Source organism: Oryza glaberrima, chromosome 6 (genome assembly GCF_000147395.1).
Source record: "Oryza glaberrima chromosome 6, OglaRS2, whole genome shotgun sequence".
In the NCBI taxonomy this organism is placed as follows: Eukaryota; Viridiplantae; Streptophyta; class Magnoliopsida; order Poales; family Poaceae; genus Oryza; species Oryza glaberrima.
The window spans coordinates 24,873,485-24,900,390 of NC_068331.1; the positions used below are offsets into that span (position 1 = coordinate 24,873,485).

Consider the following 26,906-nt stretch of genomic DNA (forward strand, 5'->3'; position numbering starts at 1 on the left):
TACTTGATGTTGACCTGCTATTAGTCACATGACGTTATGATGTACTCTCGACTTGATAAACATTAGGCCATGTCCATATGCAGGTGACTCAAATTGCTTGCTTGCTCTTCACTTGATTAACATGTCTACGTATCTGTCTATACTACAACTCTTGCCAGATTTTAAGCCGAAAGAAAGCTGGAAACCAATTATTTGATTGAAATCCTGCTTAATTTGACACTTGTGTAGCATACTAGGCTAGTAGCATGTGGCCACCAGATAGAGCCATGGGACATGTTCCACTAGAGTACAATCCATGCATACTCTCAGAGTCTCACTACATACCTTCACACAACTGGTCACACTCACTCAAGTCACAACCATGGGAAATTTTGTGCTCTCCAATGGCCTGAAAAAGATAAGGCACCAAAAGAACCAGGAGCCGCCTGAACCAGATCACACCTACCTTGCACCTCATGAAAATGATGTGTCCCATTCACAGAATCACACAACCTTTTGTGCTGAAGAATCAAGAACACAAGACAAATTCTAACAACCAGACACAAACCCCCATCATTTTGAATTTGGATTTGGACTAATTTGCCTCCTGGCATTTGTATTTTAGCCAATTCGACTGATTCTTTCGCGAAAATGGCCTCGTCATCGTCATCTTCGTCTGAGTTTGGGGGATTGGAGGAGGTATGATGCATGGGACCCTGATCGTTTATAGTGGTCCGAGTTTGCCATTGCAAGCAAAGATATCATCTTCAACGATGGCGTCCCATGCAAGCTACGTGCAAAAAGGATCATGGCATTTTTTTTCTGCCTTTTCTTCGTCCCAATTGACCTTTTTCTTTTGCTGGAAACCTGGAATATATTCCTTAAGAAAGTTCACAAGAATATATAAAAAAGAGGAGACCACTTGCAGCAGCAGTAATGGCTGTGACAAGGAAATGATCAAATGAAGATAGTAGTGGTAGAAGAAAAAAAAAAGATAGTATTTGAGCAATTGAGCTGTACCAATTGCTCCTTCAGTCCACTTGCTGTACTCTACTCATCAGTACTGACAATGGACGGATAAAATACCTACTGGGATCTCTTTTCTTCCATGAGACCATGACCATCCATTATATTGACTCTCAAATCTTCAGTAAAATGGAGCATAACAGGAGCAAGCAAATAGGAAAAGACAATGGGATCTGCCTTATTTTCTAAGAAATGAAACCATTCCATTCAGTGGCGTGCTGCGTGGGCTCCTAAACGGTGCGATTTTGATATAAACTTTCTATGTATATGAATTTCTTAGAAAATATTTTAAATCTATTTTTTAACTTTATAAGAGTTAATTCATTCATTTGTAGAAAAACATGTCCTGCTTGGGAAGTTGGGAAAGCATCAGCATAAAATTTGATTTTAGGATCAATTGTCATGTCCTTTTTGTCAATTTTTTGGCCAGCTGATCTCTTTCATAACCGCTAAAGAAGACAAGGAAAGTACTCGTATTTAAAATTTTCTCCCAAGCAGCTTAGTTTCTGACTTGCTGATTTAGTCATACTGATACAGCTCTACATGAACCCGAATTATTGCAGTTAGGCTTCCCTCCAAATCTGACCATCTGTATGCCGTGCTGTATTTACCATCTGTATCTTTCTTTATTCTTCCTTGTAGAGAAGAAAGTGTCGGCAACATCGTGATGGAAAATGGGTTGCTCCCATGAATCTAGAGAGAGTATAGACAGAACATCACCATCAAGTGTCTCACCTACCATTGCAAAAAGATTAAATTATGATTAGTATATAAATCCATGCAATAAACAAGGAAAAAAATATCTTAGACCTGCCTACCATCCATGGATGTGTGCTGATGTGTGTGAGAGATTATCTCTATGCATAAGTGTGAACCATATGCTTTACTTTGTGTTAATCTATGAGATGGTACATGTTACTACTTAACTAGCATCTCACAAGTCACAAGGCATATGCTCACATGAGAAATGGGATCTTCTTCTTGATCCAATTTTCCTTGCACCCAACTACATGTGAAGTGTTCCAATATGCATTTATGGAGCAAAGCTTTTGCACAGCTAGCTGCACTATACTACAGGAATTGTTGTTTGTTGGCTGGATCTATTGTTTCAAATTCGCCACCGAGTCGCATTCGAATTGTTGTTTGTTGTCGAACATTACAAGTTACAACTCAGTGCCAACTGTATTTCTGAATTCATTGGCACTGCCATCTGCATCACAAATTTTTGTGTTATCATTTTAGAAAACGTTTTTTGCTCGCCAGTAGGTTGTTTGAAAGCTTCATTGTACTTTGTTTTATCTGTAGTGTTTTTGCCTGTCATTAAGTGGCGGATCTAGAAAATCGATTCGTTGGTATCATAACGTGTCTATCGGTGTCATAGTATGCTAATTATATTATAATGTATGAATAAACAGTTTTGTTATAGATTTTGCCGAAAGTTGTTGGTGTCGCCTGACATCGGTCCTAGAACTGTAGATCCGCCCCTGCTGTCATTAGCAACAAAACTATCACTGATATTATTGAACATGTGCCGATCGATTTCATTGAGCAGTTTGAGTTAAGCGTTTCTTTTTCGCAAGGTTGGAGATGGTTAATTGGCATTTATTTTGGTTTGGATATATGTGGGTGTCATATTATCTTTCTGTATAAGAGAAGTAAAGGTTGCTATTTTGGTGCCTTATTATTTGTCATGTATAATTGCAGCATGCATGTATTTTGTATCTTAATGTGTATAAAGAAATTGTCATAAATCTGGTCCATCTGGACCTAGATCTACCTAATATTAGGACGACTGCTTCAATTCCAGCTATGCAAGTGATGTTTCCTTCAAACCAAACCAATGACAGCCTTTGTAAAATAATTACTCCTCACCAGCAGCATGCAGCATGTGATTACATCCTTTAATTTCATCTCTCCTCACTACTTCCCCTTAACAACCACTGATCCCCCTGCTTCCTAGCTACTAATACTCAAATAAATTGCTGTCCAGTACAGTACAGTACAGTACAGTACTAGTGTGCGTGGTTACATAACAAGACACGATTAAATTAAGCTAAGCACATGCTCTGTTGTATAGGATACCATTTGAGCTTGATCTCGCACATCTCTCACACCTTTTGGGTGTGTTTAGTTCACGCTAAATTGAAATTTTGGTTGAAATTGAAATAATGTGACAGAAAAGTTGGAAATTTATGTGTGTAGGAAAGTTTTGATGTAATGAAAAAGTTAAAAGCTTGAAGAAAAAGTTTAGAACTAAACCCGGCCTTTGTTAATTTTGCATACATAGCTTCTTTGATTTAACTATTCAACTAGCTAGGAATAGTTAATCCAAATCCAGCTATAATTGATGGATCCATGGTTGTGTGAACTGCAGCAAAGCTCTCCAAGTGGATTCCAAAATATATTCAGAGTGTTACACGTCTCTAGCACCGACATTGATTTGTGAGATGCTTCAAAGAGTCCAAATAATTGAGTAGGAGTAGTATAGTAGAACAACAACCAAATATGCATGCATGCACATTGCTCCATGAAAGCATCCATCTGGTGGCTGCATGCTAATGCAATCATATTGTAGGTGTGTGCAGAGTTGTTAGGCAAGCTATCACCAGGGACCATGCATGCATCATCTTTTGGGCTCCATGTCCATACAGATTAAATCAGATATTAATTACGCTCTTTTTACTCTTGCTAAAGTCTATTGGTGGTGGTGACAGTAATTGTTCCACTTTTTTTTTTGAAAAATGCCTTTTACTCTTCCTACTGGTGGTGGTGACAGTAATTTCCACTCTTTATAATTGAAAGATGCCTTTTACTCTTACTAAAGCTGCAATAGGAGGTGGTGAAAGCTTTCAGTTCTTCTTCTCTCTCTGAAAATTGCATCAACTTAGAGGCATTGCTTATAGATAATAGGGATGAATGGTTAATCACTGGTGTCAAAAGAATATAATACTTATAACCATCATCTGCAGTACATTTACTAGTTACCTGTACTAGATTTTACAATAGCTTAATCTACTTAACAAAGGTCTGGTTTTGACATTTCAATCATCTCAGATAAGTGCCGCTACATCAGCGTGCATGCCGTGCATCAGCTAACTTTTGCAAAAGCGATATCTACTATAGTGGATAATGGATGGAATTATTATTGAAGGGTGAAGTTCCACGTGGAATTAATTCGCTCTGCCGGCTCACCTCGTTCATCATTTATGCTTCTTTTTATCTGTCGATCCCGGAACTAATCTTTACATTTAATATATCACGACATATTAGTACTATCGTTTTCTTTAAGACTATACTCCTACACTAGTTCTACTACTGTCTAGCTACTCCCTCATGCCAAAATATTCAAAATTTGTTCTAAAATATAATAACTTCTTCACTTAAATTCTCGTCTCAACAAATTATAATATTTCACCATTTAAATACTCATCTACTTTCTCCTCTTAACAATTACATTCTTCTCATATTTAATTTTATTTTTTTAAGTATCCACGTCTAATTTTAGAAACTTTTATATTTTAAAACGGAGATGGTGTACTGCTACTACTGTAATTAACGCGAAATCGGCACGAACAATGCGAGTCAAAATTGTACCGTGCCGTGTGTCCCGTGTGCGGATTTAGGTTGATGAGAAAAAATAAAGATGTTCGTTATCCAAACCAGATGTCTGTAACAGGTCAATTTCACCATTAAACTAACTCATGATCGAGTCGAGTCAGTGATGAGTCATCACCGGCCAGAAGATCACCTCGATCAACGATGATTATCTCCCATTCTTTAGGCTATTAGGCCGAATTATTCAACGAGTTGGTGTACGAGAGAAATTAACCAAGCTTTTTGCACGTACTCCGATGTCTTCGTCTCGTAATCTCTCGTAGTAAAATATTTTCGTTAAGTGTCATTCGAGAGAAAAAAAATAGGGAGAAATCTCCGGGAAAGAAGGAAGAGCTTTGCCGGTGTGTTTATCCATTATCCACTTCCTTATCCTAAAACACGGTAAAAAAAATAGTATTCCTACACACTAATACACGTCAGATTAGGTGAGACGTAGTACAAGGTTTGTTTGAACGGCAGGAGTTCAAACCAACCAACTCAATTGATATTGAAAAGTTAAAGAAGTTGAGAAACAAAGTAATTCTGATGCAATACGATTAATTAAATTATTTACGAGAGACCAGTGATCTTATTACGCGTTTATGCCAAAATAAGGTCATACAAATGTTCATTGCTGATACGATAAACCCACAAACCTATCGTACGTGCTTCAACTCAAAACAACACTACGTATCACTACGATAAAACCATACTCACTTAGTACTAGTACTGTTTATAAAAAGTACCCAGTTTTAGGGCCTCTTTGAATTATAGAAATAAAAAAACAGAGAAATAGAAAAAATATATGATTCTGATAGGAATGTAAGTGTAAAACAGAGGATTGCAAAACACAGGAAAAACGTAGGAATGACTGTTCGATTGGACCACATGATAAATACAGGAATTTGAGGAGAGATAAAGACTCAAAGGATTTTTTTTCATGAGGTTCTACCTCTTGTTAAAATTCCTCCAAAACTTGTATGGGAAGAGTCATTCCATAGGAATTTCATAGGGTTCATTTCTTTGATTCAAAGGATTTTATAGGAAAAATTCCTATAGGAATAAAATCCTCTAAAATTTCTATGAATTTCCTTTGAATCAAAGAGGGCCTTAGGGCATATACAAAGGTAAAGTCAGATATGAGCTCTACATTATCTAGAGATTAGCATCCTACAACAGTTAGAGACAATATAGTCTCTAATCATTAATGTATCAAAATACTTTTTCTTACTATTCTTTACTTTCTTTCATCACCATGCAACAAAATCTGCTCTAATAAATGCTAAGAGTCGACTCTGAGCCATTGTCATGCATAACAACCATACTCCTTTCTCTTTCTTTCATATCATCAAATTTACTTGCATAACAGTAGAGAGACCACTAATAAAAACCGTTGTACATGCCCTTAAATTATAACCCCAAATTGCTCCGTTTCATCCGGATAAACACGAGAAATCACCCACTAAAAAATACAGTCAAATTAGTCAAGAATCCGAACGACTGAAAAATTACGAAAATACCCTCCACCTTCCCCACCGTAGGAGTAGTACTACTACAGTACACTTCTTCTCCCCCTTCCTCTCCTTATAAAACCCCGCCTCCTCCCACCTTCTATCCTCTCCTCTCCTCCTCTACGCGTCGAATCCTCCTCCGAGAAGAGGAGAGCACACGAATCCTAGCGCGAGGATCTAGCAATGGCGGCGATACTGCCGGACCTGGCGACGCAGGTGCTGGTCCCGGCGGCGGCCGTGGTCGGCATCGCGTTCGCGGTGGTGCAGTGGGTGCTGGTGTCCAAGGTGAAGATGACCGCGGAGCGGCGCGGCGGGGAGGGGTCCCCCGGCGCGGCCGCCGGGAAGGACGGCGCCAGCGAGTACCTCATCGAGGAGGAGGAGGGGCTCAACGAGCACAACGTCGTCGAGAAGTGCTCCGAGATCCAGCACGCCATCTCCGAAGGTGAGGGAGGGGGAACTCACCCCCGTGTGCTGTTCGTGTTTATTTTTTTTTGGCCTTTTTTGGGTGGATCTGAGCGCGTGCATTAGTTGTAGATCTCGTGCCGTCTCAGCGGTTACTGGCGCTAATTTTTGCTAATTTCGTTCTTTTTTTGTTGCTTGTGGCGTGAACATGTTCAAAAGTAGCTTATCCGAGCATCAATTGTGGGGAATTTGCAGCACAGGATTTATATTTTTATATTGTGGAGAGATTATAAAGCTCAGGTTAAGATGGCGCCGCTTTTAATCAAGCGGATTTGCGTGTCTAGCAGTAGTGCCTGCGAGCTTTTGTTACTTTATTTATTGTGTGGAATCATGAGATTCCTCTGGGTTTTATCGAATTTACTGTGTGGTTAAAGTATGCTATTGTGTGGAATCATGAGATTCCTCTGAGTTTGATTGAATTTACTGTGTGCCCAAACTATAACTATGCTAGATGTGAACTGTTACATTGTTAGTTGGATCTACAGAAACATTAAACAATCATGTTCCCACTTTACGCAGCACATGTTATAATAATTCTTAGTCAGTGCGTGCTAATCGCGGGTCAATTAAGTTCGTTTGTTGCGTCTACTGAGATATTTTATTGGAAGATATTTTTAGTGGGGTAGATCAGAACTTGAATTGCTCAGTTCTTAGAGGCCCTCACGTCAAGCCCTGCGGTGGCCATCCTGTGGGGATAGGAGAATTTACTGATGGAGGAGGACAAGTTATTGGGCCTGTGGTCCTACCTGTTGCTCTTAGGAGGATAAGAAGATAACGATTTTTCTGCGCACCTTCATTATTGAAGCAGGGAGAAAATAGTTTCATTTTGACTGTATCCACTTAGCTTGGAAGGAATCCTAGATGCGGCGCACATGGACGGGACGATCTTGTGGTCCATTCATTAATCATAAACCTTACATGTAAGGTTATAATTCAAGGACAGTTGCAGGCTGAAAGGTGGTGATTTATGTAGTTTGTCCTACGTTAGGCGCCTGCTTTCTTGGCAGGTTTCATCTCTAGCAATGCTTGGGTGAGTTTTTAATATTGTGGAAGTGTTAGGTTCTGTCCTTTTCTAGTAAAGTTCAAGCGTATTTTGGAAATATTTGTTTGGTCAACATTTCTTTCTTAGAAGACTATAGGGCTTGCAATGAGTGTGCCTTACTTGTGGAGTCCTGCTATGCATATGATCACAGGAAATGCTAGATATGCTAAGAGTTGGCATGGTTTGTAATTTGTGAATCTGGTTTTGTGGGAACTTTCTAGGATTGGAACTACTCGAATACATTTTGTTGGTCTCTATTGGTTGGACATTTGAGATATTGGGTTACTGACCAGTGACCAAAGTCCCATCTATTTCACTATTTAATTTATCTTTTGTTACCATATTTTGATGCTCATATGTTTATGGAGTCCAGTCAAACACCACAACTAGAAAATCAAGTTCAGTTCTAATTACCTATTTATGCGTTGCTAGCTTTGGTGTTTGATGTTTCGGCTATTATTATTGTTATCGCTAACCTTTTATTGCCATTGACTAATTGTTGTATATTTGTATGCGTCTATGATCTAAATACTGTTTTTCTTAACTGTAAACAGGAGCAACTTCTTTCCTCTTCACTGAATACAAGTATGTCGGACTATTCATGGGCATTTTCGCAGTCCTGATCTTCCTCTTCCTTGGATCTGTTGAGGGATTCAGCACAAAAAGTCAACCTTGCCACTACAGCAAGGATAGGATGTGCAAGCCTGCCCTTGCAAATGCTATCTTCAGTACTGTTGCCTTCGTGCTTGGAGCAGTCACCTCTCTTGTATCTGGTTTCCTTGGAATGAAGATTGCAACTTATGCAAATGCAAGGACAACCCTTGAGGCAAGGAAGGGTGTTGGGAAGGCATTCATTACTGCTTTCCGCTCTGGTGCTGTCATGGGTTTCCTGCTTGCTGCAAGTGGCCTTGTTGTTCTTTACATTGCCATCAACTTGTTCGGAATTTATTATGGTGATGACTGGGAGGGTCTTTTTGAGGCTATCACTGGGTATGGTCTTGGTGGTTCTTCTATGGCCCTATTTGGCCGTGTAGGTGGCGGTATTTACACGAAAGCTGCTGATGTTGGTGCTGACCTAGTTGGGAAAGTAGAAAGGAACATCCCTGAAGATGACCCAAGAAACCCAGCTGTAAGAATTCTTTCCTGACGCTTTAAAAACTTGTTTCTTAATATTACTTGAAATATTTTTTTTATTATTTTCATAATGATTTGTGTTATTGAGCAAAGCATTAAAACCTCGATAGGAATTTATGTGCATGCAAGAATGATCATTTCTTCCTCCTTTTGCAGGTCATTGCAGATAATGTTGGTGACAATGTTGGAGATATTGCTGGAATGGGGTCAGATCTCTTTGGTTCCTATGCTGAGTCATCTTGTGCTGCTCTTGTCGTTGCCTCAATCTCTTCTTTTGGAATTAACCATGAATTCACTCCTATGCTGTACCCGCTCCTGATTAGCTCAGTTGGTATCATTGCTTGTCTGATAACCACACTTTTCGCCACTGATTTTTTTGAGATCAAGGCTGTTGATGAAATTGAGCCTGCCCTCAAGAAGCAACTTATAATTTCCACCGTTGTGATGACGGTTGGCATTGCACTTGTCAGTTGGTTAGGCCTCCCATATTCCTTCACAATATTCAATTTTGGTGCCCAGAAGACTGTGTATAACTGGTATGCCCATATTTAAATTGGAATTCCCATCTTTTTCTTAGAACTTCATTGTTAAAATCATTGACCTCATTTCCCTGATTTTGATAGGCAACTTTTCTTGTGTGTGGCGGTTGGTCTTTGGGCTGGACTAATCATCGGATTTGTGACAGAGTATTACACAAGCAACGCCTACAGGTGCTTATAAGTTTGATCATATTCAATGTTGTCTGTAATCTTATATATTTGCTTCTAGTCCCTCATGTCCCTCACACCTTGAATTTCCCTTGTCCAGCCCTGTCCAAGACGTTGCTGATTCCTGCAGAACCGGAGCTGCTACTAATGTCATCTTTGGCCTTGCTCTGGGATACAAATCAGTCATTATTCCTATTTTTGCTATTGCTTTTAGTATTTTCCTCAGCTTCAGCCTTGCCGCAATGTACGGTGTAGCTGTGGCTGCCCTTGGAATGCTTAGCACAATTGCAACTGGTCTTGCCATTGATGCCTATGGGCCTATCAGTGACAATGCTGGAGGAATTGCTGAGATGGCTGGCATGAGTCACAGAATTCGTGAGAGAACTGATGCTCTGGATGCTGCAGGAAACACCACTGCTGCCATCGGGAAGGTACAACTGCTTATCTTGTCGAAAGTGTTTCTTATGTTGTTTTTATGCTTCATTTCCACTCTGCAGTCAATTAAAAATTTAAAATTGTGCTTGCACCTGTAAATATTTTTCCTTTTATTACAATTGTCACATTTTTAAAGTTAATTCCCATCTCCATGATTGTACTTGTAGGGTTTCGCCATTGGCTCGGCAGCCTTGGTGTCTCTTGCCCTCTTTGGTGCCTTTGTGAGCCGTGCCGCCATCTCCACTGTCGATGTTCTGACACCTAAAGTTTTCATTGGACTGATTGTTGGTGCTATGCTCCCATACTGGTTCTCTGCAATGACCATGAAGAGTGTTGGCAGCGCAGCGCTCAAGATGGTGGAGGAAGTCCGTAGGCAGTTCAACTCCATCCCTGGGCTCATGGAGGGCACAACCAAGCCTGACTACGCAACCTGTGTGAAGATCTCCACTGACGCATCCATCAAGGAGATGATTCCCCCAGGTGCTCTTGTCATGCTCAGCCCTCTCATTGTTGGGATCTTCTTTGGTGTCGAGACCCTCTCAGGACTACTTGCTGGTGCTCTCGTTTCTGGTGTTCAGGTTCGCACATTCTTTTTCACAGCCACACTCTCATCACTTACTCTTGCCATATTGCATTCATAACCATGTTGCTTCCTTTCAGATTGCCATCTCTGCATCAAACACTGGTGGTGCCTGGGACAATGCAAAGAAGTACATTGAGGTAAGAACTTATCAGCCATCTTCCATCACAGCAACACCTGACGGCAAGCAGTTTTTTCCCCTCCCATATTCGCCAAACATTATAACTCTTGTTCTCCCTGGTTTTTGGTTTTAGGCTGGTGCATCTGAGCATGCAAGGACCCTGGGCCCGAAAGGCTCAGACTGCCACAAGGCTGCTGTGATCGGCGACACCATTGGGGATCCTCTCAAGGACACCTCAGGCCCCTCGCTCAACATCCTCATCAAGCTGATGGCTGTCGAGTCGCTCGTGTTTGCCCCGTTCTTCGCCACCCATGGAGGCATCCTCTTCAAGTGGTTTTAGATGGTGACGATAGATTTACGAGGACGTTATTTTTGCCAGGAGGGAGCTGGAAATCATCCATATGTTATAGAGTTCATCGAGTTGACCCATATGGTTCCCTCCGTTTCCTACTTGTTGTTACTTTCTGTCCATCATATCATGCTAAGCTTATTAGCATCATACCTGTGTCTAGTTTTTTTGAGTCTGGTAGTTGTAGCCGATGGGAGCAAATCACTGACCACCTACAGGTTTGGACAAGAGTACCTTGAATTTGCGTTTTCCTGTAGGTTGGATGATACGATGATGGTGATGATTATTGTACGTGCACGGAATGCACCTGTCTCAGTGAAATTTTCCCGGGAAGGTTCTGCTGTTTCTTTATGTCCTTGTGAGAATGTTGGGATGATCGTGTACAAAAAAGAAAACAACTCTAGTGATAGGGGGTGGGGTACATGTGTGCCAACTAAGTTTGAGTTGTCTTGAATTATTGAAGTAAAATACTTCAGCTAAAATGACGTAGTAGTGCGTGTGCTTGCTTTTGTTTTAAGATAGAGAATTATAGTATTATTTTGTATACTATATTTTCCTCCTTACTTTCTTACTTCCTCTCTTCATATTATAAGACTTGCTAGCATTGCTCGCATTCATATATATATATATATATATATATATATATGTGTGTGTGTGTCTAGATTCATTAATAACTATATGAATGTGGACAATGAAAGTCTTAACCTGAAACAGATGTAGTATCTTATATTTTCTTTATCCTAAATAAATAAATCTAAATTTCTGGATATGATAGATAGTGTCACATTTTTTGATAGGTTTGTTAGAAATTTATTTTGAAACGAGGAATTACATCTACACTATCATTCATAGTCTATTGCCAATCATCAGCACTACCATCAATAAAAATAAATAGTAGTACTCCATAGTCCATACTGGAGTAGTGATTTTCTGCCGGCGACTCGGATATTAATCGCAGCAACTAATCGACTCCTCCCCATTCATCTCAAAATCAAACAACTTCTTCACTTGATGAAGAAGAGCTTCCCATCAGAAATCGATCCCCATTCATCTCAAAATCAAACAACTTCATCGTGCCGGGCATCCCTTCCCAGCCACCATTCTCCCAAGCGCCGCCGCACGCCCACACCTTCCCTCCGGCCATCTTCTCCGGTGAGGCGCCGCCGCCGTCTCCCCGGCAGCCCACCCAGCCGCGGAACAAGCCTAGAGGAGCGGCTGCTTGAGGGGGCAAGGCGGAGAGAGGTCAGTGCGTGGTGAATCCGAGACGCTAGCTTAGAAGGGCTTGGAGCCTGAGGGAGAAGGGCCGGGGGGGAGAAGACTTCCGGTGCGCGTTGACTTGCTTTCCTTGTTCCTGTTTTGCCGCCATGGTTGGGTTCGGAGAGATGATCGCCTCCGCGGTGATCAAGGAACTATCGGGGAAGCTGGGCTCTCCGATTTGGAACACGATCATGTCTCAGGTGACCTTCAGAGATGATCTAGAAGCCACAAAGAGCATGCTGAGCAGCCTCCAAGCCAAGCTGAACGATGCGGAGAGGAAATCGCAGACGGATGGCAGCGTTCGCGACTTGCTGAAAAAGCTCAAGGCCGTAGCCTACGACATAGAGGACAGGCTGGCCGTTTATGAATCGAGCTCCAACGATGGCCATGATGGTTCTCTCAGACATGTCAGCATCCTTCCTGATCATGATTTCTCGTTTAAATGCGATTTTTCAGTCTAACTTGTGTTTGCTAACTGACAGGAATGGTCGAGCTTTCCTGAAAAATTGAAGTCACGATATAACTTGCCAAGGGAGATGAAGAAGATGAGGAGAAGACTTGAAGGAATAAAGAAAGAAATGGATCTCACCAGCTTTAAGGTAGATGGTGCCACAGAGGAGCAGGATTCTTATATCAGTCGGCATTTAGAGCCTAGAAGATACAGCAGTGAGGATACTGTCGGAAGGATCGCAGAGAAAGGGAGAATAATGGATCTGCTGCTATCAGATGAAGAACACTCCATTATTCCTATATATGGACTTGGAGGATTAGGTAAAACCACTCTTGCTCAAATGGCTTTCAGTGACTGCACAACACAGATAGCTTTTGAGATGCTAGCATGGGTTTATGTGTCTGAGAAATTTGATCTTAATGCAATCAGTTTATCTATCAAACAGCAATGTAATAGCCATACGCTCCAATGCGGTGATTCTGGAATTCATAATGTTGCTGTGGAGTCTATCCTCACGGAAAAACGATGTCTTATTGTTTTGGATGATCTCTGGGAAGAAAATAATTTTAAGCTGGATGAGTTAGAGACAATGCTTAGACTCTGCAAGAAAGGTAGCAAGGTTATTGTGACTACACGTAGCAAGAAGGTTGCTGACCGAATGAACAAAGATTTGCAAATTGAATTGGGTCTTCTACCAAACGAAGACTGCTGGACCTTGTTCAGGAAAAAAGCACGAGTACCGACACCAGTGCCTCCCTACGTGGAAGCGATGCGGGAGACAATAGTGGAGAAATGCCAAGGTTTGCCATTAGCTGTAAAATCCCTTGGTTACTTTCTAGGAAGAATGCGTCCGACTGAGTGGGAACAAAACCTACATAGTAATATATGGGCCGAAAAAGATGATCGTTTTCCAGATAACGGAGTTATAGCCAACTTGAAGCTTAGTTATTACAGCATGCCTTGTTCTCTGAGGTTGTGCTTTGCATATTTGTCAGTCTTCCCCAAGGGCTCCCACATACAGAAGAGCAGTTTGATTCAGCAATGGATTGCTCTTGGATTCATTCAGCCCCCAGAATCCATCCCGACAGAACAATACGCAGAGTACTGCTTGCAAGAACTCATTGAAATGTCTTTTTTGCAGAATGTGAACGCGGCAACTGCGGTATGCTTCCTCAGCCGCAACTCTTTTTCTCTCTTTTTTTCCCATTCGATTGATTTCCAAATAGTATTATTATACAATATTTTATCAAAATTTCACATGATATTATATGTAAAAATGGTGGTAATCGGAGCAAATATGATAGAGAAAAATGAGTTTATAGATAAACGTAATTTGAAGGAATCGAGTAAGCGGAATTCAATGGAAGGATCACTTTTGCTCGGAATGGTACCGAAACTAGTGGTATGTTAATGGTCAATACCCAATTGAAATTTGACCAATATTTAGAATGGAAAGACGCATCACTTGTTGCATACTATTTTTGTTAGTGGAATGATAAATACCAACTACTCTGCCTAATATTGAAATGAAATTGATAAGCTTGACGCTCCCTCCTTTCACTTTGGCTGCTGTGGAGGTGTCCACAACATGGTGGTGGATGCACACAGGACACAAAAAATGCTTAGCTTTGGCAGCCTACTTCTGTTGAATAGACTAATTCATGGGCAGCCTAGCCAGATCTTCCACCATTGGGCTAAAATTTTGGGCCCAAAGTCATGAAAAAAGCCTAAAGCTTGAAATCAGAATAAAACATATGCATGCACCAACAAGTTCAATCCAAATTTAATCCTGAAACTAATTGGATAATTGGAATATTGTCTTTTTGTTGACATGCTATGATATTTGGATTTAAAAATCTTGCGAAATGTTAGATGAATATTGTACCAATGTTACTATTTTTTTTCAGTTTTTTCATAGCTATTTGTATTGAGATTAAATGAGTAGCACATAAATTTGATGCATCAAATGCAAGCAGCAGTGGTTTGGTGATGGAGTCATGAGTAACACCACCCATCAGGTTAAGTATTACGTACATGTGGGCGCACATTCAATAGGATTTTATTGAGGCTAGGGAGTTGACGCTAGTCTTTGTCTCTTTGAGTATGTGTTAAGGGGTGTATTCATGGAGGTGTCAGATGTGGTTTGTGTCCGTGAGTGTGGTGTGCTGGTGGAGTGGTGTGTGCCCGTGTAATGAAAATGTAATGAAAAAGAAGAAGAAGAAATGCCTGTTGTAGACGGCTGCACCTTGGTCGTACGCATCTAGTATTAAGAAACGACGGCCAAATTGAATTTGAACTCTGGATAAGCTTCTAACCATTTTATGTGCTGAGTTTGGTTAGTTTCACACCATAAAATGCATTCGTTATCATGCATAGAAAGAATGTGTCTGTCTTGCTGTTTTATTTATCCTACTCTGTCAAGTGACTAAACTTAATTTTTCAGATGTCTGCACGATATACTGAGCCTCAAAATGTACTCAAGATGCATGATATAGTTCACGATCTTGCAAGTGTAATTGCAGCTGATGAAGTATGTATCTTTCATGCCAGTGACTGCAGTAGCTCCAACACTAAAAATTGCTGCCGCTACATGTACCTCTTGAATTTGAGTGAATTTTCCCAAGATCCCATATTGCCCAATACAGCAAGAGCGCTTCATTTCAAGGATTGCAGGAAATCTCCCAAGAATTATTCAGAAACTAAATTCTTGCGCATCTTAGATTTCAGTGCATGCACCATCAATGAACTACCAGACTCGATCAGTCATTTGAGTCTATTGAAGTACTTGAATGTTTCAGGCCTAAGTGGCACATTACCTAAATCGTTGAGTAAACTACATCACCTGCAAGCATTGACCCTGTCAACAAACATTGACCTCGTTGAGCTCCCTTCCTACATTTGTGAGTTTCTCAAGCTACAGTATTTGGATCTACATGGCTGCTCAAAACTGAAAAACCTACCAGATGGCATTCACAAACATAAAGAGCTCCAACACCTGAACCTATCAGACTGTACAAGTCTAGAATCACTTCCTTTATTCAGTTCACAGTCTGGTGGGCTTCAAAAACTTCATTCCTTAATGTATCACATTGTTCTCAACTTGTAAAGCTGTCGTTCCTCGAAGAAAAACTTGAGAAGCAGCCTGATCATTATCTGCCAAACATGGTACATCTAAATATGTCCTTTTGCCCCAAGCTGCAAGAACTGCCTACTGGATTATTTAAGCACATGAGGAAGCTTCTTTTTTTGAATTTCTCTGGTTGTACCTCTCTTGAGGATCTTCCTGAATTTGTAGAGCACGACACTGGCTGCTCGATGTTGGAGGTTTTGGATTTATCGGGTTGTGCTAAACTGCCTGCCCTCCCTGAGTCTTCAACTGAACTCCGTGAACTCCGGTGTTTGAATCTTTCAGGCTGTTCTAAACTTCAAAACTTTTTGAAGTTGATTCCACGATGGAAGTTTGGTACATTAGAGTACCTCAACATCTCGGGGGTTGGCGCAAAAAGTGATTCTGAGGCACCAGGTACCTCTGCAGAAGACCAAAGTTCACAAGATCCCATTAAAGAGTTAGAGTTGGGTATGCTGCAGGAAGATATCATCACCCAAGGCTTGTTTCGTCTGAAGTACCTGTCCATTGGAGGATTCACTCTCTACTCGGAGCAAGGTATTGCAAGAATGGTGGACCTTCTGACACTGCCCAATTTTAATGTACGCCTGCAAGATGATGGGAGGTGCAGCAATATTTTGATCCTCCAGCAAATCCTTGATGTTACACATCGTCAACTCAATATCAAGTGCCTAGAGAATGTGGTGTTTTCAGAGGAAGCGAAGCAGCTTGAACTGGACAGGATGCGACAGTTTCATTCGTTGGGTTTCGAATGGTCTTTATCTGGTATGGTATCTTCTGTTAAACAACGAGCAGTGCTGGGTAATTTGAGGCCTCATAGGAATTTACAGTCCCTCTCTATAAAAGGTTACATTTGCACCGAATTTCCTGATTGGATTAACAAGATAAATGATACACTCCCAGACTTGGTGAAACTTGTATTCTCTGATATCAATGGTTGTCACTATATCCCAATTAGTCAATTACCAAAATTACAAGAGCTAGAAATTAATAATATGCCCCGGCTTAACAAGATATATGGTACGCTCCCAAACCTGGTGAAACTTATATTGTCTCATATCGAGAGATGCGACCATATCCCTGTACTTGGTAATTTACCAAATCTACAAGAGCTAGAAATCTATAATATGCCCCAGCTTCATGATGCACGAATTGGGCCGTGCAATAAGTTAAGAAGACTGACACTGGTAGGACTACCAAATGAGGCCACGGTACATTTATTTTATGATATCTGTACACACACAGAAGTACAGATGGTGGAATCAAGTCATGGCTGCGATGAAGAGATGACAGAAACAGGACAAGAGTTCAACACATTACCTGGCTGTTCTTTTCGTAAAAACGAAGTGAGAAGAAGTGAGGAAATTTCTAGAGGCCCATCCACTGAAAAGGGCAAGGTAAAGAATTGGTTTGACGCTCTATTATTATCTATTGGAGGAGCAAGGGCAAAGAAAACATTGGCCTCAGCATTGTCCCACATTTCACTAGTGCCAGAAGAGTCCCAGTTGTCACCAAAACTGTCTCATGGTTGTTCGGAGGTCGCAAGTGCAGCGATCCCCGAACTTGATTACCTACAAATTGGAAGTTGCCATGACCTGAAACTGCATCCCACTCCCCCAAAGAGCAAAGAGTACTTCGTCAAAAATAGCAGTCTCAGTCTGCCTGTAGACAAGGAAGATACTTCAAGTTTTCCATCACGTCCATATGATCAGTATACTGAAGGATGCTCACATTCAGGACAAGGTACTTCGATCCCTCCACACGAACATGCTATGCAGAAGTCGATCCCTAGATTGAAATCAAAACTGCATATCGAGGGCTCACGAGATCAACTTCGCCAATGGACAGAACTTCTAAGCACCCACTTGGACGAGTTGACTATCACTGACCCATTTTTTTACGATTCGAAGTATTTAGAGGAAGAGAGCACAGTTAGTGAGCATGATTCCCTGGAGAGCATCTATGGTCTGTCACAGTCATGCATTGCCAAATTGGAGAAAATAAATTTACCGCCATCTCATCAATATGGACTAGGAGAATGTTATAACTATGATAATACTTTGGAATTTATAGGTAGAATTGATTCTCAGGTTCCGTATATCAATATTGGAAAGGTATGTAGTTTCTTTGTTTCTAGCAGTACCAAGCAAATTTACTGTTAAGTCTAGTGGATGTCAAGGGTATTAGAGTACTTTCCCTTCTCTTGTGTACATAATATATATGTTATTTAGGGCTAAATCAATGCACTGTTGAAAATCCCCAATTCACTAAAATTAACATGGTATGAGAGCACCGGGTTTCTTTATTCAGGCCAGACATGGCAAATAGGAATTCCCCCGTCGGGGAATGCATCCCCATCCCCGCTCCCGCGAAATACAATGGGGGAAAACTTGTTCCTATCTCCGCAGGAATTAATCCCCGTATGTAGGATTTACATCCCTGCTTAAAACAATATATAGATATCAAATTCTATATGCAATGCAACACATATATTCACACTTTATATTAATATAGCAACTTATACCCACTAATACATATGATAAAAACACAATATTATCATTTATCAAAGATCACAAGTAATATAATCACATAAGATAAGTAAAAAAAAAAAAACTTGGACCCAAAATTAAACTTGAACCCCTATGTGGGTCTTTGCAGGGCACGGGGACGGGGAATGGAGGATCACCCCATCCCCGCGAAACCTAACAGGACATGATTCCTACCATTTAATTCCCATGAACTAATTCTATCCTTCCCCCTAATATAGGGGTATATTTGGTTGCAAGGGCGGGATGGGTCAGGGTAGGTTGGACCTTTTTTAGGTTTGGTTTTGGGATGGGTGGGATAGGATGGACCTCTTAGAGGAATATTCCTGTTAGATCCAGGTCTAAAGCGCCCGGCAAAATCGAGCAGATCATCTCGACCCACTTCGAGGGGCGCATGGTGTGAGCCATGCCGCTATTTCACTCGCCCGCCCGGCGTCCGCCTACCCGCAGGCTAATCATCGTTGCATGCTTGTCAGTCGCCGCCGCAGCTTCTCTTGACCGCCGGTCGTCGCTAGTCGTCCGCCTGCTCGCCCACTTCTCCGACCATTGCCGAGTTCCTCTGTGGCTCGCGTACCCGGCCGCTGGCTGTCGCTCCTTTGCCTGCTCGCCGCCTGCACGCGCTCGCTCCTTCGCCTGCTCGTCGCCAACCCGCGAGCACTCCTCCGCTTGCTTATCGCCCGCATGCTTGCGCTCCTCGGCCGCGCTCGCCGCCCGCCTGCGTAGGATCCCGCGTTGCACCTCCGCCTGCTTGCTTGTGAGCCAGCGTCGGCCACTCCTCCACCTGCTCGCCGCAGGCTTGCTCATGAGCCGTCCGCCCACCCGCTGTCGCGTGAGCCCACGCCGCACACGCTTCTCTACCTGCTCGTCACTCCTACGCCCACTTGGCAATTGTTGACGGTGGCTGCAAACGGTGTCCATCCCATCCCTCTCTCATCCGTTCAACCAAACAAAAAACTAGGATAAGCCCATCCTGTGAACCAAACAGATGAGTGGATGATTCCAACCCCAAAACTAGGGATGGCTTCATCCCATCCCACTTAGTCATGAAACCAAACACATGCTAGGAGAACTCCCCGCGAGGCAGGGGCAGACCTAGGCCTTGGGCCACCTGGACCGTGACCCGAGGCCTAGGCGTGAAGGCCCATTATTTTTTCCACCATGTAAACAGAACACAAGTCCTAAGTCCATCATCTTCATTCTTGTTTACTCGCTGCACTGCATGCTGCTGCTGCTCTCCAGCAGGCAGCTTATTGTTTATCATGTCACTACTTCTAGACTAGTGGAGTTGTTATGCCACTGCTATTTGGGCCAGCTTGGCTATTATTCTAGTCGGTAGCTTCTTTGGACATCCTATCATGCATATCTAGTTCTTCAAGGCTGATGCAATCTGTTGGCTGTTACATCCCACTAAGTATGGCATTCTGCTACAAACATATCTACTAGTATCCCTTCTTTGCTAATATGTTAGTGTAATTGAGCATGCTGCTAGTGTTATTTGCTATTTCAAGTCAATTACAATCTACTGAATCCATCCAAGTGCAATGCATCTCTACTAGTTTACTTGTGTCTTTTGCTAGTATGTTGCAATGTCCAATAGTTTCCATCCTGTCTACCAAGTCCATTGCATCATGGTATTTTTGATGGCATATTATTATTTAAATATGAATTATCCCTACAATCTTCAGCTATGATAATAGGATTTAAAAAGTAATTAGTGCTCCGTCTTTCTACTTGACAGGGGAGCCTTCTCAGAGTGTATAATTAGTATAGGTATTAAAAACAATGGATTTAAATTACCCAATAACAAACACAAAGATGGCTCGGCCATCACTGCTCCGTAGATTGGAGGATAGTTGAAGCGTTGATACTGGTCTCATGCATAATCGATCTATATAACCCGGCTAAAGCTCAAGCGTGCTGCTTTGAGGATGCACACGTATTACAAATACGCGCAAGCTTCCAGCCTTCCATGCGGGTGGTCACATAAAAAGAAACATATAACGTAAATGCCTGCGCAGGTGCATAAGCTATCAAATCGATGCTCTTTTTACAGCAGATAGCTGTGGCTGCTATTATACTTACTAGCAATGTTCGTTTGGGATTTAAAAAAATGGTAGTTGTGTTTACAGATTATGCCTATGTCTAAAAATGCAGGTGGACACTTTTTCCGTAAAACCAATTGAGGAAGGAGGAATATTCTGCTCGAGTAACATTCCATTACTGTATAAACACTATGACGGACAAAGTAGCAGCCTGGTCATTAAAAATCTTGAGAATTTGAAGGGATCACTGGGTGAAGTCCAAGAGTTGGTGAAGTATCAGCAAGTTCGTTTGGTGTGGTCCAGAAGCGATTTCATTGAGGATTCAAGCATGGCTGAGGACAAGGCAATTCTCCAAAAACTCCGACCCCACCACGACCTGGAAACAATTGAATTAGAAGGCTATCGGGGTGATGAATTTTGCTATTGGATGATGAATATAAATTCTTCCCTTCCAAATCTTGTGACTGTTAAACTGTCTAACATCGCAAACTGTCAATGTCTTCCTCCACTTGGCCAATTAGCAAATCTGGAAGTATTGCACATCTCAGATATGCCTAGCGTCAGAAAAGTGGACGGTCACATTTACGGCACTGAGAAACCATTCAGGAAATTGAGAGAACTTGAACTTAGTACTATGAAGAACCTGGAGGAATGGTCAACCACTACACTACTACTGACAGATCACAATGACCATCAGCTTTCACAAAGCGAAGAAGTTTTCCCTAATCTCCAGGTTCTTCTCATTGCAAATTGTCCCAGGATGAGATTTGTTCCAGGTTTTCCTAGAAGTCGGGAGTGTACCCTCAAGAAAAGCTGCAGCATACTATTATCATTTGAACAGTTCATCGGAAGCTCGAACTTGGCCTTGATCGCACTGAAAATAAATGACTCTGGCTCATCATCTGATATCGTGAAATTTCTTCAAGGCTGTGTAAATCTGGAGCATTTGACTATTGACTCCTGCATCGATCTAATCACCTTGCCAGAACCTATCAAAAACTGCCACTGCCTCAGGAAACTTGAGATAACGAACTGCTGGAACTTTTCTGTATTACCGGAGTGGTTGGGAGAACTAACTTTCCTGCAGAAGCTAGATATTCAAGCAAGCAAACTGGAATATTTGCCACAATCCATCCAACGCCTGACTGCCTTGGAACGGTTGGTGCTCAACAAGTGCAACTACAAACTGCGTGAACGGTGCACATCTGGAGAGGATAAAGAAAAGATTAAACATATCAAAACAATTGATATGAATGAGGTAACTCCGACTCTGGATCGGTAAATTGTTTTGTAGAGGTGCAATTCCATCGGTGGAGCAGTGTGGAACTGTGGATGGAGGGGATAGAGAGAAGAGATATGGGAGAGTTGACATGTGGGACCAAGGGTATTTCTAACAATTCACATGATTTTTTTCCTATCCAACCAGAAATGATTATTTTAATAGGGGCAGTGTCCACCATCAAATATCCAACTTGAGAGCGTCTTCCCCCAAAACTTCACTTACGGTGTCCTTCAGCTAAAACTACGAAGTTACAACACCTTGTATCAAAATTTGCCTTATAAAAAAATAGTAATGCAAAAATTTTAAAACGTGTGCACAAACTTCTATTATGTGCTAGTAGGCTAGATAAAAAAAATTCACAGCTTTTTGAATCTTCCAGTGGTCAACCAATTGTCAACTCTTACACGTATATTAGGGCATTTTAGGCTTTCTTTTAGAAGGTATTTGGTATATGGCATATTAAAGAAACTATGGATAAACTTGGTAGTATATTATAGAAGGGACAAAGTTGATGACAAACCATGAATCAGTGCAAACTCAATGGCATAGTAAAAACATCATTACATGACCGGTTGCACCGGCCTAAGCCAACCTCAAGCTACCTCCAGTCTAACTACGCCTCCTTGGTGTTAGATCGTGGTTGCTCTGCACTACGCCCACTCAAACACTTGTTCACAACCATTGTTCTTATTTACACCTTAGGACTTTATTTCATCACAACTATGATTAACTATGTATATAATCATGGTGTCAACCCCAACGTGTGGTCCAGTTCCCGATGGCACACATCTGCTTTAGTTTTTTGGTTTAGATACTTGGAGTCTTATAAGATTTGACCAATCATATAACCAAAATGGTAAAGTATTTAATTTGTGATTGGAGTGACTAGCATACATTGGGTATCCTATGCTAGATGTACAAACTATTTATATGCAAACTACCATGATATATGTCTATGGTGATTTAACTTCAACTCATTTATTGATTAATAATGTTTCCAACCATTCTGTGTGTATGTTAACATTAACCATTGGTGGTCATTTACACCTACTCCCTTCATTTTAAATTACTTTTCGTTTTAGTTCTATCCATAGTCAAAACATTCTTAATGTTAACCATCAAGTTCTAGAAAGATATATAGTTTAAGATTCACTATGAGAAAAACTCTCATATGAGTAATGCATATTTCGCATGTTGTTAATTAAACTATGTAAATTTCTAGAAATTGATGGCTAAAGTTAGGAATATTTGACTTTAAGACAAAGAAAAACAACATGTAATTTGAAACGGAGAGAGTATGTATAAACTAACTTAGATGCAGGTCAAGCTTACATCATTACGGCAAGTTCACCATCATTTATATCTTCTTTTTTTCCTAATTGTAGGTCCCTTTGATGTACTTGACTCCAAGCTATATAATGCTTCTTCAGCAAGTTACTAGTTCTCAATTTATCGATCTGCATATTGGTGGTCTGGAATGTATGATTGGCTTGAGGGAGATGGAGAACTTAGAATTACAGACAAAAAAGGAGTTATCCTCGTTGAGTTTGGAGTGGTCATATGCCTATGCTGATTCCAGTGATAAATACGCCTCTTCTGAGAGAGGGATGCAGAATAGGGCTGTTTTTGAAAAGCTCCAGCCTCATGATAGCCTTGAAATACTTTGCATAAAGAACTATGCTGGTGTTGATTTCCCTCGTTGGATGTCTTTACTCCCAAATCTTGTGCAATTGAAGATAGTTGGCATGCCATTTGAATATCTACACCTTGATCAGTTTCAGAACCTCAAAGAGCTGTTTCTCTCCAGAGTGCAATTTGCGCATCTCCACCTGAATGGTCTGCAGAACCTCATAGAATTGTCTCTCTCTGGCCTAAAATTTGGACATCTCCACATCGATCAGTTACAGAACCTCAGAGAGCTGAAAGTCTCCGGTGTGGAATTTCAACATCTCCACCTTGAACGGTTACAGAACATTACAGAGTTGAAACTCTCTGAAGAGCGATTTGAACGGCTCCATATTGATCAGTTACAGAACCTCAAAGAGCTGAAATTCTCCAGTGTGGAATTTGGACATCTCCATCTTGAGCGGTTACAGAGCATCACAAAGCTGGAACTCTGTAAAAAACAATTTGAACATCTCCACCTTGTTCAGTTAGAGAACCTCCGACAGTTGTATCTCTTCACCGTGAAATTTGAGTGTGTCGTTTTGCATCAGTTACAGAACCTTGAGGAGCTGCATCTTTCACAGATAGAAAGCCAAAAGTCTAACAAACCGGTTTTCATCGAGTGTAGCCAACCACTCAGGAAGCTCCAAAAGATTGTCATGACCAAAATAATAAACAAAGGGTTACAAATATCCGTGCAAGGAGGAGAGGGTGACAAAAATTTATTCCCGGGTCTTCAGCATTTGGAAATGGAATTATGTGAGAATTTAAGATTCCAACCATCCATCCCGAGGAGCACCCATTACATCATATCAGGGGAAATATATTTCGATAAATTTAATTACCGTAGAATATTGGGTTCGTTCCTGTTCCCATCGTTCAAGCAAGTAATGGGGACATCAATCCCTGGATCAACATCCAGGATGGAAATCAAGAACACCAGTGGTCTATCTTCCGAAAGATGGAAGAGCATTCCGCACCTCGAGCTTCTAAACATCACAGAACTAACAATAGACAAATGTGTTGATAGTTGTCCAGTGCCAAAGTGCATCCTGGGCTGGAAGTCCCTCCAGAAGCTTGAGATACGGAGATGCGAGGATATTGAATCGCTTCCAGAATGGTTGGGAGAGATGTCCTGTCTCACTGAGCTCATAGTGGAGACCTACTGGATGGAAGCTTTGCATCCATGCATCCGGCGGCTCACAAATTTGCAGAGCCTGACACTTATAACATGCTTGAATAGGTTTAAAGAAAGATGCAAGTCAGGAGATGACTGGATCAATATCAAGCACATTCCGCATATACAAATTACAGATAGAAATGGGCGTACGGAGATCATTTCACCAAGTTGTACTTAACTTCAAACATCCTTTGAAAACAAAGGTACACCGGATACTCTGCTGTTTTTATACCTCATGCTTCCACTGTAGGCCATGCAATAGCTCAAGCTAAGAATTTTGTATAAGAAAACAACAGCATCAGGAAGTTTTTTTTTTGTGTATAAGACAATGCAAAATATCTGCGTACCATTGTTTATTTTTTATGACGGCTTTACGAGGCAGCAACATCTCTTTTGGACTAGGACATTATTTGTACCCATTTTAATACTTGATACTATATGCTAATATGCCTTGTGTTTTCTTTGTTCAATCATAGATGAATTTTGTTATAATAAAAAATAGATGAATTTTGATCTCCTGTATTAACATCCATAATATTGAATTATTGAGTTCGTAAGCTTTTACTGAAGATTACCTGTGTTTTTTCTATTGACAATGTGACAACCTGCAGTTCTTGTGCATGTTTGGAACGAAGAAATTAATTGCTATACTACGTTGCAGTTACTCACTATCAATAGCCACACACCAATTGTTTGATAATCTCATGCAGCATTATTTTTGACAGAGAGAAAGAGAAGAAAATTGAGGAGCTAGCTGATCAGTTGCTGGGACAGTATATAGCAGGAAGATATTAACCGGACAGCCCATCAGCCCAGTGTGTAAGTTAATGGAATAATCTTTTGCCATTAATGTCATGTACACATATAAATTAGTGATCATGCGTGACAATGGTGCTCTGTTTTCTTCAGTTGCCGATCAAGGATCTTAACTACATGTCTACATGGTACTGTCAAGGCTCTATGATGAATAGATTGTTTATCTCTGTGCGTGCAAGCCTTTCTGCTGCATATTGTACAAACGAAGCCTTGCTGTTCCGTAGTATGCTGAGGACTTGTGTTAGGTTGTATGCTGAATACATATACCAAATGTTAACTAGCTGGTTTTCCCGTATAATTACACGAACCATTTGAAAGTAATTGTAGCTGCTGTGGAATTATTTTCTGATGGACAACGTACTCGAACATTTTCATCTATCAGCAGTACATGGTTGTAATCTGGTCGTCATGCTTTGTTCTAGATTAATGCCTTACTCTGATTAGCGTGGTGATTTCGAGGCCTTAATAATGAACATGGAGGCTCCACAGCATTATTTCCTTTTTTGTGGCCAAGCATGATTTAACCTGAGGACAAAATGTCAAAGGCCTAACGTACGTATGGCAACAGAGGATGAGATGAAGGACTTGTTTAGTTCCCAAATTTTTTTCTTAAAAACGTCACATCGAATCTTTGGACACATGCATGGAACATTAAATATAGATTAAAAAAGCTAATTGCACAATTTGCATAGAAATCGCGAGACGAATCTTTTTGAGCCTAATTATTCCATGATTAGCCATAAGTATTATAGTAACCCACGTATGCTAATGACGGATTAATTAAGCTTAATAAATTCGTCTCGTGGTTTCCAGGCAAGTTATGAAATTAGTTTTTTCATTCGTATCAAAAAAACTCCTTCCGGCATCAGGTCAAATATCTGATGTGACACCAAAAAATTTCTTTTTCGCAAACTAAACAAGGCCGAAGAGCAAGATACGAAGCCCATTTTCCATGCCTTGACCGAGACCATCAAGCTACTCCACCGTGCTAAAATATAAAAGATTTTGGATGATGTGACATATTCTAATATTACGAATCTAAACAATTTTTATGTACAGATTTATAGTACTAGAATATGTCACATTCACCCAAAATATTCTTACATTTTGGGACGGAGGGAGTAAAAGAGAATCCGCAAAACAACATCATCGGTGCGAATCGCTGTAATGGCTAATGATCCATACATACTCCCTCAGTTCCAGAAAAAACGAATCTATGACTGGACGTGACACATTCTATTGCTACGAATCTGGACATACATTTATCCAGAATCAGATTCGTAGCACTAGAATATGTCATATCCAGTACTAGAATGGTTTTTTATGAGAGGGAGGGAGTACATGTCTGTCGATACTACAACAAGTTTTCTGTCGGAGCAGCTTTTAATTGGTTCGTATAATTTCTTGTCAATTACTCCCTTCCTTTCAGGCTGTCAATTACTCCCTCCGTTTTAGGTTATAAGACGTTTTAACTTTAATCAAAGTCAAACTGTTTCAAGTTTAATTAAGTTTATAGACAAATATAGTACTAAGTTAGTTTCATCAAGTCAATAATTGAATATATTTTCATAATAAATTTGTCATGTGTAAAAAGTTTGTC

At 40.9% G+C, this 26,906-nt stretch overlaps 2 protein-coding genes across 2 annotated transcripts; both read left to right on the forward strand.

The window, feature by feature from the left end:
- Positions 1-6,206: 6,206 nt before the first annotated feature.
- LOC127776466 (pyrophosphate-energized vacuolar membrane proton pump-like) lies at positions 6,207-11,511 on the forward strand. The gene is made up of 8 exons (XM_052302847.1): positions 6,207-6,552; positions 8,169-8,743; positions 8,905-9,284; positions 9,372-9,458; positions 9,556-9,886; positions 10,058-10,468; positions 10,551-10,610; positions 10,725-11,511. The coding sequence occupies exons 1-8, from the start codon at positions 6,294-6,296 to the stop codon at positions 10,929-10,931; spliced, it is 2,310 nt and encodes a 769-aa protein (XP_052158807.1). The 5' UTR covers positions 6,207-6,293; the 3' UTR covers positions 10,932-11,511.
- Positions 11,512-11,582: 71 nt separating this feature from the next.
- On the forward strand, positions 11,583-25,710 carry LOC127776467 (uncharacterized). Its single transcript, XM_052302848.1, is given in 8 exon segments — positions 11,583-12,604; positions 12,680-13,810; positions 15,092-15,759; positions 15,762-17,889; positions 20,476-21,621; positions 23,031-24,693; positions 25,216-25,309; positions 25,400-25,710. Coding segments are annotated over 6 exon segments (7,011 nt in total). The 5' UTR covers positions 11,583-12,304; the 3' UTR covers positions 24,669-24,693; positions 25,216-25,309; positions 25,400-25,710.
- The last annotated feature ends 1,196 nt before the right edge of the window (positions 25,711-26,906 follow it).

Excerpts from the sequence above, each read along its gene's own strand:
- LOC127776466 (XM_052302847.1), top strand. The coding sequence starts at position 6,294 with ATGGCGGCGATACTGCCGGACCTGGCGACGCAGGTGCTGGTCCCGGCG. Across the intron at positions 6,553-8,168 it reads CCAGCACGCCATCTCCGAAG|GAGCAACTTCTTTCCTCTTC; the intron begins GTGAGGGAGGGG and ends AACTGTAAACAG. Across the intron at positions 9,459-9,555 it reads TACACAAGCAACGCCTACAG|CCCTGTCCAAGACGTTGCTG; the intron begins GTGCTTATAAGT and ends TCCCTTGTCCAG.